The following is a 13,580-nucleotide window of genomic DNA, read 5'->3' as shown; positions in this document are numbered from 1 at the left end:
GTAAGGGCAACAGCTGTATTGGACAGTAGAGGATGGGAGGTAAGGAAATGGAAGCACAGAGAGTTCTGAGGGGTAGGGAGTCAGGAAATGGTGTGGTAGCTGGAGAGGAACTGCATTCAAAGGGAGTTGTTTGATTTGGTTTTATTTGGGGGGAATCTTAGTAAAGACAAGTGTAATGCTGATATTTATAATTCAATACATCAGAATAGACTGACGATATAGGAGGAGTTGCTATTTAGAGAGGGAAAGTGCTTGAGAAGGTAAGAATTTGTGAGATCTAGGACACAAGTAGTTGGGCTGGCTTCAGATTATGAGCTGGGACAATTCTATTCTAACAGAAGGGATGGCAGAGAAAATCAAAACAGATGCAGGTGGTCTTATAGAATTTGTGATGCAAAGCTAACAAGTAAGTTCTAATCTGATTGCATATATTTTCTCTCTGAAGTACGTTGTGAAAGAGAAATCAGCTAGAAAATGGAGAATGGATGGGGAATGGTGGAGATTTGAGAAGAGAAGAGAAAGTATAATGTTGTCTTAATTAATGAGAATTTTCACCAAGGAATAGCTGTAGTATTGTCTGGTAGTAGTGAAAGCCCCTATGAAATTTTGGTGATGTATTGGAGGTGAGTACTACGAGCAATGTGGTAAAATTTTATCCATTCAGCTACTCAGGTGAAGATGTGTAGTAAGATGAAAAATAAGTTTAATCAGGGTTGGGCTTTTGTTAGGAGAATAAAATGAAGAAAAATGGGTATATGCTAAGAGTGTTTGCAAGAGAAATGGTTATAGTACTTGACCAAGAATAGGTTAAGAAAGAAATTGTCAAAATGTCATGAGTGAGGGGCCGGGGCAGCCCACCCCACCCCCTGCCCCCACTGCCCACGAGGGCCAGTGTGGGCTCTGGGTGAGTGTGGCCATGGAGGGTTCTCCAGAATCAGGGCCCAGAGGTCCACGGGACCCAATCCCGGGCTTTGAAAAGAGCACAGCACAGCTGGCACTGACCTGGAGCACCACGCCACGCTTCCCCCAGGGTCAGCTGGAGGACCCAGAGTACAACCAGTTGGAGTACAAAGGTGAGCAGGGTGGGGCTGTATGCTGGGCACCACAGGGTGACCCACAGAGGCTGGTATTCAGCCCGAATCAAAGGCTGGCCTCAGACAACCCGTCTGGTGGACTGCAGTTTGCCAACACATAATGAAGAAAAGATTGGTTCAAAGAGGGAAAAGGCTGACGGGACTCCCAACCCCACACGACCACACCCCCCGGCCACAGATGGTAGAGCAAATTACGCCCTGGATGGAGGGGCAGACGAACAGCGATCCAGCTCACCAAGCTGAGCTCTACGCAACCCTGGCCTTGTCCTGCCCTTCCTGGAGGTCTCAGAGAGATAGAGACAGAGGAAGGAGAAGGGGGCCAGTTATTGCATACACTGGCCACTTTCATTTTCCAAGGTGGAGGAAATCCTCACCATATTAATGGCATGGAAAAAAGAAAGAAGAGGTATCCAACGGCAGAGGAAAGAGTCCAATGGACCTGATTCTCTGCACAGAGAATGCTGAAGGTGACCCCCTCCGCCCCCAAAAGAAAACAGGAACTCGTCAGGAAACTCATCAGGAAACTCAGTTCGATTGCAGGGTAGAAACTTCATCGACACTACAGAAATCGGTTGCCTTTCTGTACACTCACAACAAACTATCTGAATGAGGAAGGAAGAAGAGAACCCTGTGGACAATGACGGGAACAACACAAAAAAAAATACCTAGGAGTCCATCTAACCCATGACCTACAAGACCCGTAACTCAGAAAACTGGACGACAGACATACCAATGAAAGAAAATGAAAACAATACACACAAAACATGGAAAGATAGGTGGTGCTCATAGATTGGAAAAGTCCGTCTTGTGGAAATGATTCCACACCCCCAAGGCAATCCAGAGATGTAATGCCATTCCTCTCAAAATACCCACGGATTTTCTCAGACAAGTACAACCAAGAATTCCAAAATGCGTCTGGAAACACAAAAGAACCTAGAGAGTGTCAATACTCTCTTCAGACAGAAGCACAGACTTCGGACTTCCCACACTGCCTGATTTCCAACTAGCCTGCCAACCTGCCATCATCAAGACATCATGGTATAGGCACACAAGACATCCACATAGATCCATGGAGGAGAAAGGAGAGCCCAGAAAGAAAGCCACACTTGTGTGTCTATTCGTCTCTGACAAAGGAGGTGAGAAGGTCCCGTGGGGATATGATAGTCTGTGCAATGAATGGTGTTGGGGAGACAGGACCGCTCCATGCACAAGCATCTCAATGGATTCCTTTCTCGTGCCACCTACAACAAGAAACTCACACCAAATCGACTACTGCAACGTAAAACCTGAAGCCAGGCCAGGCCTAGAAGAAACCCATAGGTACTGCGTTCTTGGACCTCAGTCTTAGAACCATGTTTGTGGATTGGTGTCCCCAAGCAAGGGAAAGAGAAGCACAATAAAGCCAGTTGGGGCTCCAGGTGACTGAAAAGGTTTTCAACAGCACAGGCAAGCGTATGCATGATGAAAGAGGCAGAGGACCGAACGTGAGAAAACACTGATTTCCAAATGTTGTATCTGAGAATGGCGATCATCTGGAAAACAGACTGAGAAGTCGCACAACACAAGCCTTTGAGACACAAAAACCCTAACCTGACACTTAACCCTAATAATGTGTGTGTGTAATTATTTGCACTGATATTTTATACTCAACATACCTAGATTATGTATAATAAACATATTCTATATCAAAAAAAATGTCATGAGTGAGAAATAATAGCTATTGAAAACAGTGGTAGAGTCAATTGATTTGGAGTCTCCACAAACTTGAGCAATTGGTGAAGTAAGAACATTAGAGTAGGTGCACTGAAAAACAGAATGTAATGGTCAAAAAGTATGAAATAAAAATGTTATAGGATAGAGAAATACATAATAACAAGATCTAAGATATCACCATGTGAAGGGATGGCTGGATAGGAAGGAGAAAAATACCATTGACACCAAGGTGACTGAGAAACTGAGAGGTTAAGGTATTGATGAAAACACAGCTGATTTCACTGAATGTTTCTTGCACTTCGGGTCTTTTCAGTCCAATTTACAAAATTGTTGCAGTAAGAACAAATTGACAGTTGCCTAGTTCTCTTGGTCAAATAGAAATTGAGAGGTAACTTCTGCTCAATTATTCTGAGTCTAGTCACTAATCACTCAATATTCATTTCTGGGTCAGAAATACCTGGGCTAAATTGATTGGTGAAAACCTTGAACTATTCCACTCAATCTGGGGAAATGTGAAGGACCACCACAAGTGGTGCAAGCTACCCTTTAGCAGCTTCCAAGCTTTCCACCAACAGAAGTTAGAACATGATTTTTAATTAAGCCTATATGCAGTGGTCCTGGGATAAATCTACACTCAAGGTTTTCTGCTTAAGTCACAGCAAAAGAATCCCAAAGTGACTAACAGCACAATCAGTAGATTGCCCCTAAGACTTTGCAATTTCTGTGAGAACTAGAGAAAATATGTAAAATACTCAGCAACGTGCCTGTGACATAGTAAGTGAGACATTAAGAAAAATTATTATTATTGATAAATATCCTCACTTTTGAAGCTTACCATTATGGGCATCTGTTGTTTTAGCCTCTCTAGAATTCATTTATATTTATTTTGGTAACAACTCCTGCTCTCCTGGTTCTCACTCTTAACCTAGATAATTTGTTTTGTGGAGCTGCTTGATTCACAGCTCTAGCATGGGCCCAAGACCCAGAAAAATTGGCTGACAGTTAGATATATGACAGAAATTGCTCCACAAGGAATTAGCCCAGAGATTGAACTGGAACTAAGCGGGAAAGGAAGCTCTCCTCTTAAGTTTTTAAGCTTGACTTAATGTATCCACCAGGATGCATTTGGTTATGACAATCAGAAAATCCTGACACAATTAGCTTATAAAATAAAGGGAAAAAATCTTACTTAATGTGTGAGATCCATAGGTAAAGAATTCTCCAGGGGCATATAAGCAGTATTTCTTTGCATTCCGCTTGGATTTTCCTCTCCCTTTGTTTCTTTAGTTTTTCCTCAGTTTATTTACCTTCTGGGCAATAAAATGACTACATAAGTCACATTGTCTTACAACATCATGGAGAGGCAAAACCTTCTCTTTCTTGGGTCTCCTTTAAAGTTTGAAGTAAATTCTAGAAGACCCCAGGAACCTGCTCAACTTGCCAGAATTGCAACACAAGCTCATTCTTAAAACAATCTCTGGCCAGGGAAACGGGGCCACCAGGGTTGGCTTAAATTAATCAGAAACTTCCTCTTCCTTGTGAAGGAGTGGATGTCTGAAAAAAAACTGGGTTAGCAAGGAAGAATTGTGTGCATAGCTAGGAATAAGCTGTGATAGTGTCTGCTCAACAGCTGAGAATAAGGCCAGTATAGAACAAAGGCAAAGTTATGGAGGGATGTTCACATACAATATTACTTAGGAATTTGTGGATGACATGAGCCAACAAATTCCTTTCATACTTAAGCCCCATATAAGCCAGGTTCTATCATCTACAACCAAAAGTTCACTAGCTAAAATGCTTACTCAAAGCATTCCTCTGAATCTAACAGGTCTTTATTTTTATCCACATGAACTATAAATATCCTTCAGAATTTCCTATCTCTGTTCTACCACCTATTCTTATACATTCTTTTTTTCTGACTTCTTGCCTTTTCTTATGTTGTTCTCTCAACTTGTTATACTTTGCTGCCTTCATGTCTACCTCTTAAAATCTTAACCTTCCTTTATAACTATATCTCAAATATCATCTTTTCCTAAAGCATTCCAAAAATATCTCAATTTCGCATGGTTTCTACTTTAGTCAAACTCCAGGGCAACTCTCTGACTAGCATTAAAAAAAATTATATATATATATATATATATATATATATATATATATATGCCATCTACCAAGATTTAATATAAAAATAGCTTTGGCAATAAATATTTTCAATTATTCTCATAATGCAGAAGAAGAAAGTGAAATAAAGAGAAGTGACTTGCACAGTACCTAGCTGACAACTTGGGTTAATACCAAGATCCATATTCTTTCCCTCCCTGCCTCTCAGGTGTGCCTCACTGCACTGCCTCACTATCATGTTGCCTCTTGATATGTGAATTGTGTCTCACTCAACTTTTAGTTTCCTATAGTGCATGTATTGTGCTTTGCATATAATAACTATTGAATAAATATTTGGTCAGTTGAACTGCTTGGGGTTATATCTTGATCTTGATTTATCAATGATTGTTGATTGGCCAACAGCAGATACTTCTTTATATAAGTACAAATAGGCCAGTAGTATCTATCTTTTACATTCTGTATATCAAAAGCAAATTCCCAATAGTCACTGTCACCAGTTTGCATGGAATAAGCAATCTATGCAACCTCTACAAAACAAGTAAGATAATTTGACAAAGAGAATGTTTCAATATACAATTTCAATGAAATAAGTACCACATACAAGGAAGAGAAGATTGCAGGAAATTAATATCATTTCCTCAAACCCAGAAGTTGAATACTAGTTAAGAAAATAGTAACCTCATGCTGTGGAATTAGATGGGGAAACTTAGCATCAATAACATTTATATAGATAATTTGTTAGATTTCCTATAAATATGCTGCTTGAAACCTGAAGAGAGAAGAGGTAGAAAGAATTGTCACTTCATTCTAAAAAACGAACGAACAAACAGCCAAAAAACAAAAAAATCCACCAAAAAAACCCTATATTTTAAACCTCATTTGATCTTTGTCTAATAGTGGTATTAATGACTTGTTATAAAGTGGAGGTCCTTTGTACGAGAGAAAAGGAGGAAAGAGATAATTCTCCTTTTTGTAGTCTATTTGGGAATTAATAAAGAAAAGAGGGATGTTTTGTCTAATTTTTTTCTTAAAGTTTTAAATTTAAAATGTGCATTGTTAATATTAATACAACTTAGCCCACTGATTTACTGATGAACAGTATCTAGTCAGAATTCACTTTCTTTAAATGCAATGTTTAACAATTAAATCACAATCTTTCATATTTTTTCTCATGTTTTCTAAAAGGTCTAAAACCATAAACAAACAAACCAACAACAACCCTTCAAACTGTATAGAAAGAGCTTGCACACCCTTTACAGATTCATTTCTAGAGATTAATAAATGAACAATGAGAAGGCAACAGTAATCAAATAGGAGATAAGATAACTCTTCACTGCATATTATTCCAGGAATTTGTGATTTCAACACAGAAATCTGTCTACATGCCTTAAAGTAGTGTGAAGCTCTTCTACCTTTCTTCAGTTCATCTTTAACCTTTGGTTATTGGCCCAGAAGTAAAGTTATATTTTTGTTGTTATAATTTTTTTCTTTCCTCTATAAGGTGTAGAGCCTCTGAATCTGATAGCTGTTAGTCATGGTAAAATAGTTAAAATTTAGCCATGAACTTATGAGGGTATTATGATATGTTGTGCTTCAAACGGAAATCTGAAGATTTCACAGAAAATGCTATAGCAGACTAGATATATAATTAGATGGTGTTTATAGAGATTAGGTAGGTAAGTAGATAGACAGATAGACAGATAGAATAGTACACGTCCTATTATCTTCCTCAATAAAATTATGTATCTTTTTTCTGCCCCAATAAATATTTTTTTAATATTTATCTATCTTGTACCTGTTTCAAAAGTGCAGAAGAAAACACCACTTATTAATCAAATGAAATTTCTTGTTTTATCATCATATGCTATTATTGATTTTAATCTCATTGACCTCCTCAGGTCTGGAAACACTTACTGTTCTTTGCATTAGCAGAGGAGAGTCTGTTCCTTCCTCTTTAAAACTTGATTCCGTACCGATTATATCCTCAATAACGTCCTCCATCTAGCAAAATATAATACATTTAGAATATTGTGCATAATGATAAAAGTTGCACGTCAGTCTGAGTTCAGAGAGAAAAATTTTAGCAATCTTTAAAAGTTTTTTTAGAATATTTAGATTATATGTGTATCAAAACGCAGAATATTTTAGAACTTAAAATGAAGTAATCCTGACACTCTGATCTGTGTTGCTTTTCCTTGCATTAGCTTACGCCAGCTGGCAGGTGATGGCTGGGCAAATCACCCTAGGTTAGTCCTTTGGAAATTAGTATCTGCATAAATAGAGTGATTATCATGAATACCTTGAGCCAGAGCTCGGATACTTAGCTTGTAGAGAGATGACTTCCTACAAATTTTATTTTTCTTTTAAAATGTTTTGATAGGGGGCTTCCCTGGTGGCGCAGTCGTTGAGAGTCCGCCTGCCGATGCAGGGGACATGGGTTCGTGCCCCGGTCCGGGAAGATCCCACATGCCGCAGAGTGGCTGGGCCCGTGAGCCATGGCCGCTGAGCCTGCGCGTCTGGAGCCTGTGCTCCACAACGGGAGAGGCCACAACAGTGGGAGGCCCACGTACCACACACACACACAAAAAATACACACACACACATACACACACATGTGGTCATTGGGTACCATATTCCAGAGTGTGGCTCTAGGCCCTGTTCTGGACTTTAGATGTTATTCCATGTGCACTGAGAGATCTCTAAAGGATCTAGGAAAATAAATATACATGTTTTCTTTCTTTTGGTTAGTCCACTTTCTGAAAGTTTTCAAGTATATTATTGATTGTTACCAAACTCAAATTTTAATTTCATGACATTTTTCTTATTACTACTCCACCATTAAATGGACAACAAATTTGTATTGAACAGATGTGAAGAAAACCTGAGGGAAGAAGGATGCTAAACACAATTCATGGTAAATGGTTTACTTTGGAGTATTTCTGATAGTTTCAATAAAAATTACACATGTCATTTGTCCCTTTTCTTTCTGGAAGCTTACATCATAAATTACTCAGTCTCCTGCATCTCTCATTTTTTCCTTTTACCTATAAACATACTCAGGTTTCTTCTATTCCAGAAGGAAACCCTTCTTTCCTACATGTCAAAGTTCATCCTCCTTGGGGACTCTACTTTTGCCTCTAACACTTCTATCCATAATTTCTGTCATCCACCTACATGACTATCTTTTCCCCTAATTTGCTGGAGTTGCTGTCTCTTCCATTATTCTAAATTGACTTTAAAATCTAAACCAAAACTTTGCTTCACAGCTTCCAGGAATCTTCATAATTAATCACCTTGGAATCCAGTTGCTACTTTAAGAAAGACAACAAACACATCATTTTATATCAGATGAAACAGAATGAACAGATTAGACAAAAGAAGAATTACAAATCAGCAGAATAAGTGTCCTCAAAGTGATAAAGGAAGATGATGAAATACAAAGGAAGAACACAATATTTTGACTAAAATAAAAATGGAAATAATAGTTATGGAAAGAATGAGGCTCAAGGACAAAGGAAAAGATTATAAGAAAAGGTCTACAAAAGACTAAGAATCAAGCTTTTCAACAACCCTGGGTGCAAGAAAACAATGGGATAACATTTGAAGTGTTAAAGGTAAAGAATTTTGAACCTAGACATTTATAACCAATAAAATATCCTTTAAGTATGTGCATGAAATAAAGCTTTTTTTAGACATAAAAACTCAGAAGTTTTAGGGCAAAAAGACCTTCGGAAAACACTCTTTCAGGAAATACACTAGTCAGATAATAAATAAAACTATGAAATCAATACAAAATATAAGAATGAGGAAGTAACAGTAAAATGTTTGTGGTCTAAATAAGAAGAATGTATGTGTGTGTATTCATTCTAAAAATATCAATTCAGAAAGAGGTGAGAACAAGAAGGAGAAGACCATACTCAGATAGACTTTTACTTAAGGGTATGACATAGATATTGTTAAACAATGACACAGATAAAGAAGAAATATAGCTATGTGTCTTAAGTTAGGTGTAACCAAAAAGAGCGAGAGAGAAATTTAACCTATCCAATAGAGGATAGAAAAAAGATGGCAAATAAGGAAACAGAAAGCATAGTAATTAAAAAAAAATGTGAAAAAAGGTAAGTATTAAATCCTAATGGTAAAGTAATTACAAGAATGTAAATGAGTTAACATAGTGCTCGAGAAATTATCATTCAAATTGGATTTTTCAAAGGTATTGTAATACTTTGTCTATAAGGGACACATTTAAAATAAAACAATAGAGAAAGCAGAAAATAAAGTGCAAAGATGTACCACAAAAATGACCAAAAGGAAAGCAACAGTAGCAATGTTATTATTAGACCATATAAAATTCAAGATCAAATGTTAAAGGAAAAATAATTTTAAAATAATACCAAATGACCATGAAACCTAAAAAACCTAAAAATCTCTGTAGCAACAGCTGTCAGAAATCTATGAAAAATAAATTCAATTGTAGTTGAATATTTTAGCTCACCACTCTCAAAGTCATAAATCTGAATTTAGCCTTCTCTTCACCTATTCTCTAGGCCATGCCTGGGTCCTATCACCTTCTAGTCTATACCACTCCATTTCTGAAATTTTAAATTCAATTATCTCACTCATCAAATGCAATATTCCATTTAGATCCAATTTAGACCCCCTATGCAAATCAACTGAACAATTTTCATTATGACTCTCTACGCTTTTACCCTATTATCTTCCTGCCCAACCACCCCTAACTCCCCAGGAGTTTTATCTCTCTACTTCCTGTTAACTCTGAATTCAAAGTAGAATGGTTCTTGCTCACCATCTTACTGAAATTCCTTTTGTTGCTATTTTCTTTGACTGCTTAACTGATAAATTCAATAGATATTTATCAGTCCTTATTTTACTAGACTCAGTCACTACATTTGAATGTGTGGGTCATTTCCTCCTTCTTTAAACCAGTTCCTTCAGTGGCACCACACTAGTTATCTTTTTACTTTACCTTTACAGTCCTTTTCCTCTGACCACCCCTTAAATGTGGGTGATCTCCTCAATCCCACCCTTGGTTTCCTACTCTCCTCATTGTTTTCATGTTCTTCAGGAGCTTTCTTCCTCATTCAAATTTTCAAGTACTACCCATAGGCTGACAAATGCACAAATACCAACATAAGGAATTAAGGATCATAAAAAATCAGGTAAATATGACACCACCAAAGGAAGCTAATTAAACTCCAATAACTGACCCTAAAGAAATGGAGATCTATGAACTGTCAGATAAAGAATTCAGAATAATCCTTTTAAGGAAGTTTAGTGACCTACAAGAAAACATAGACAGATAACTAAACAAAATTAAGAAATAGAATAATCTATTATTAATAACCCAATATTTAAAAAAGTATAAATTTTAACAGCAATAACCTAAAGTGTGATGGGGAGAAGAAGTAAAAGTGTAAAGAATACAAATTCTATTGAAGTTAACTTGCTATCAATTTAAAATAGGGTGTTATAAGTTTAAGTTATTTTATGTAAGCCTCATGATAACCACAGGAAAATCTTATAGTATTGTAATTACGCAAAAGAACTCAATAAAGAAGTCAAAGCATATTGATACCAAAAGGCAGAATACAAAAAATGATAGCAGGATAAGAAACAGGGAATGATGGAGCTACAAAATAACCAGAAAACAACTAAAAACATTTTATTGTAGTGAGCCCTTATCTATCAGTAATTACTTTAAATATAAATGAATTAAATTCTCCAATTCAAAGACATAGTATGGATGAATGGATTAAAAATAGAAGATCCAAAATGTGCTGTCTACAGGAGACTCACTTTCACCTTAAATACACAAATAGACTGAGAGTGAAGGGATGGAAAAAGACATTTCAAGCAGTGGTAACCAAAAGAAAGCAGGGGTAGACAGCTTATATTGCTTACATCAGACAAAACAGACTAAACTAAAAATGGTAAAAAGAGACAAAGAAGGTCATTATATAATGATACAGGGGTAAATGCATCAAAAAGATGTAACTATTTATGAGTCCAACATCACAGCACCTAAGTATATAACGAAAAAACTAACAGAGCTAAAGAGAAAAATAAAGGGTATAGTTACTATAAACAATAATAGTTGAAGACTTTTTTACCCCACTCTCAACAATGGATAGATCATCCACACAGAGAATCAATAAGGAAACAGTGGATTTGATCAACACTATAGATTTCCTGGACCTAAAAGATACATAAAGAACATTCTATCCATTGACAGCAGAATACACATGTGTCTCAAGTATACATGTGACATTTTCTAGGATAGACCATATGTTAGACCACAAAACAAGTCTTAACAAATTCAAGAAGAATGGAATAAGACTGTCTTTGCTAATCACAATGGCATGAAACTAGAAATCAACAACAAGAGGAAACTAGAAAATTTACAAACACATTGAAATTACACAACACTGTCCTGAACATTCAATGGATCAAAGAGGAAATTAAAAGGGAAATAAAAAAGTTTACTAAGACAAACAAAAATAGAGACACGACAAACCAGAACTTACGGGATACAGCAAAAGCAGGCCTTGAAGGCATTATGCTAAGTGAAGGAAGTCAGACAAAGAAAGACAAATACTGCATGATCTCACTTATATGTGGAAACTAAAGCAAAAACAAAAAAACCTCGTAGAAGAAGAGATCAGAGGGGCTTCCGTGGTGACGCAGTGGTTGAGAGTCCGCCTGCCGATGCAGGGGACGGGGATTTGTGCCCTGGTCCAGGAAGATCCCACATGCCGTGGAGCAGCTAGGCCCGTGAGCCATGGCTGCTGAGCCTGTGCGTCTGGAGCCTGTGCTCCGCAACGGGAGAGGCCACAACAGTGAGAGGCCCGCGTACCGCAAAAAAAAAAAAAAAAAAAGAGATCAGAGGACCTTCAAGATGGCGAAAGAGTAAGACTCGGAGATCACCTTCCCATAAATACATCAGAAATACCTCTACACGTGGAAAAACTCCCACAGAACACCTACTGAACGATGGAAGAAGACCTCAGACCTCACAAAAGGCAAGAAACTCCCCACGTACCTGGGTAGGGCAAAAGAAAAAAGAAAAAACAGAGACAAAAGAACAGGGACGGGACCTGCACCGAGGGAGGGAGCTGTGAAGGAGGAAAGGTTTCCACACACTAGGAAGCCCCTTCACGGGCAGAGACTGCGGGGGTGCGGAGCGGGGAAGCTTCAGAGCCACGGAGGAGAGCGCAGCCACCGGGGTGCGGAGGGCAAAGTGGAGAGATTCCCGCACAGAGGATCGAAGCCGACCAGCACTCACCAGCCTGAGAGGCTTGTCTGCGCATGAGACACTCAGGCTGCTGCTGCCGCCACCAAGAAGCCTGTGTGCGAGCACAGGTCACTATCCCCACCTCCCCTCCCGGGAGCCTCTGCAGCCCGCCACTGCCAGGATCCAGTGATCCAGGGACAACTTCCCCGGGAGAACACACAGCGTGCCTCAGGCCGGTGCAACATCCTGCCGGCCTCTGCCGCCGCAGGCTCGCCCCGTACTACGTACCCCTCCCTCCCCCCGGCTTGAGTGAGCCAGAGCCCCCGAATCAGCGATTCCTTTAACCCCGTCCTGTCTGAGTAACGAACAGATGCCCTCAGGCGAAATACACACAGAGGCAGGCCCAAATCCAAAGCTGAAACCTGGGAGCTGTGAGAACAAAGAAAAGAAAGGGAAATTTCACCCAGCAGCCTCAGAAGCAGTGGATTAAATCTCTGGATTAAATCTCAACAATCAACATGATGTACCCTGCATCTGTGGAATACATGAATAGACAACGAATCATCACAAATTGAGGAGGGGGACTTAGGGAGCAATGATATATATATGTATATTTCCCTTTTTCTCTTTTTGTGAGTATGTCTGTGCTTCTGTGTGTGATTTTTTCTGTATAGCTTTGCTTTTACCATTTGTCCTAGGGTTCTGTCTTGCCATTTTTTTTTTTCTGCTTAAAAATTTTATTCTCTAAATAAGTATTTTTTATTTTAATACATTTATTTTATTTTATTTTACTTTATCTTCTTCTTTCTTTCTTTCTTTCTTTTCTCCCTTTTATTCTGAGCCGTGTGGAGGACAGGCTCTTGGTGCTCTAAACAGGCATCAGGACTCTGCCACAGAGATGGGAGAGCCAAGTTCAGGACACTGATCCACAACAGACCTCCCAGCTCCATGTAATATCAAACAGTGAAAATCTCCCAGAGATCCCCATCTCAATGCCAAGACCCAAATCCAGTCAATGACCAGCAAGCTGGACTGCAGGACACCCTATGCCAAACAACTAGCAAGAAAGGAACACAACCCCACCCATTAGCACAGAGGCTGCCTAAAACCATAATAAGGCCACAGATACCCCAAAACACACCACCAGACATGGACCTGCCTACCAGAAAGACAAGATCCAGCCTCATCCCCCAGAACACAGGCATTAGTCCCCTCCACCACGAAGCCTACACAACCCACTGAACCAACCTTAGCCACTGGGGACAGATACCAAAAACAATGGAAACTACAAACCTGCAGCCTGTGATAAGGAGACCCCAAACACAGTAAGTTAAGCAAAATGAGAAGACAGAGAAACACACAGCAGATGAAGGAGCAAGGCAAAAACCCACCAGACCTAACAA

The 13,580-nt window shown here is 38.9% G+C and overlaps 1 protein-coding gene across 2 annotated transcripts in view; it reads right to left on the bottom strand.

Annotated features, from left to right (window-relative positions):
- The window catches only part of TFEC (transcription factor EC), a 78,492-nt gene that overhangs the window by 30,861 nt on the left and 34,051 nt on the right, over nucleotides 1-13,580 (bottom strand). The window contains exon 3 of one of the 2 annotated variants that reach the window (XM_032643919.1): nucleotides 6,840-6,926. The exons of the other annotated variant lie outside the window; for it this stretch is intronic. Within the exon in view, the coding sequence (XP_032499810.1) occupies nucleotides 6,840-6,926 (87 nt within the window). The remainder of the gene's footprint in view (nucleotides 1-6,839; nucleotides 6,927-13,580) is intronic. 2 annotated transcript variants of the gene reach the window in all.

Source organism: Phocoena sinus, chromosome 9 (assembly GCF_008692025.1).
Source record: "Phocoena sinus isolate mPhoSin1 chromosome 9, mPhoSin1.pri, whole genome shotgun sequence".
NCBI classification, from domain to species: Eukaryota; Metazoa; Chordata; class Mammalia; order Artiodactyla; family Phocoenidae; genus Phocoena; species Phocoena sinus.
This window is presented reverse-complemented; position numbering and strand designations above follow the sequence as displayed.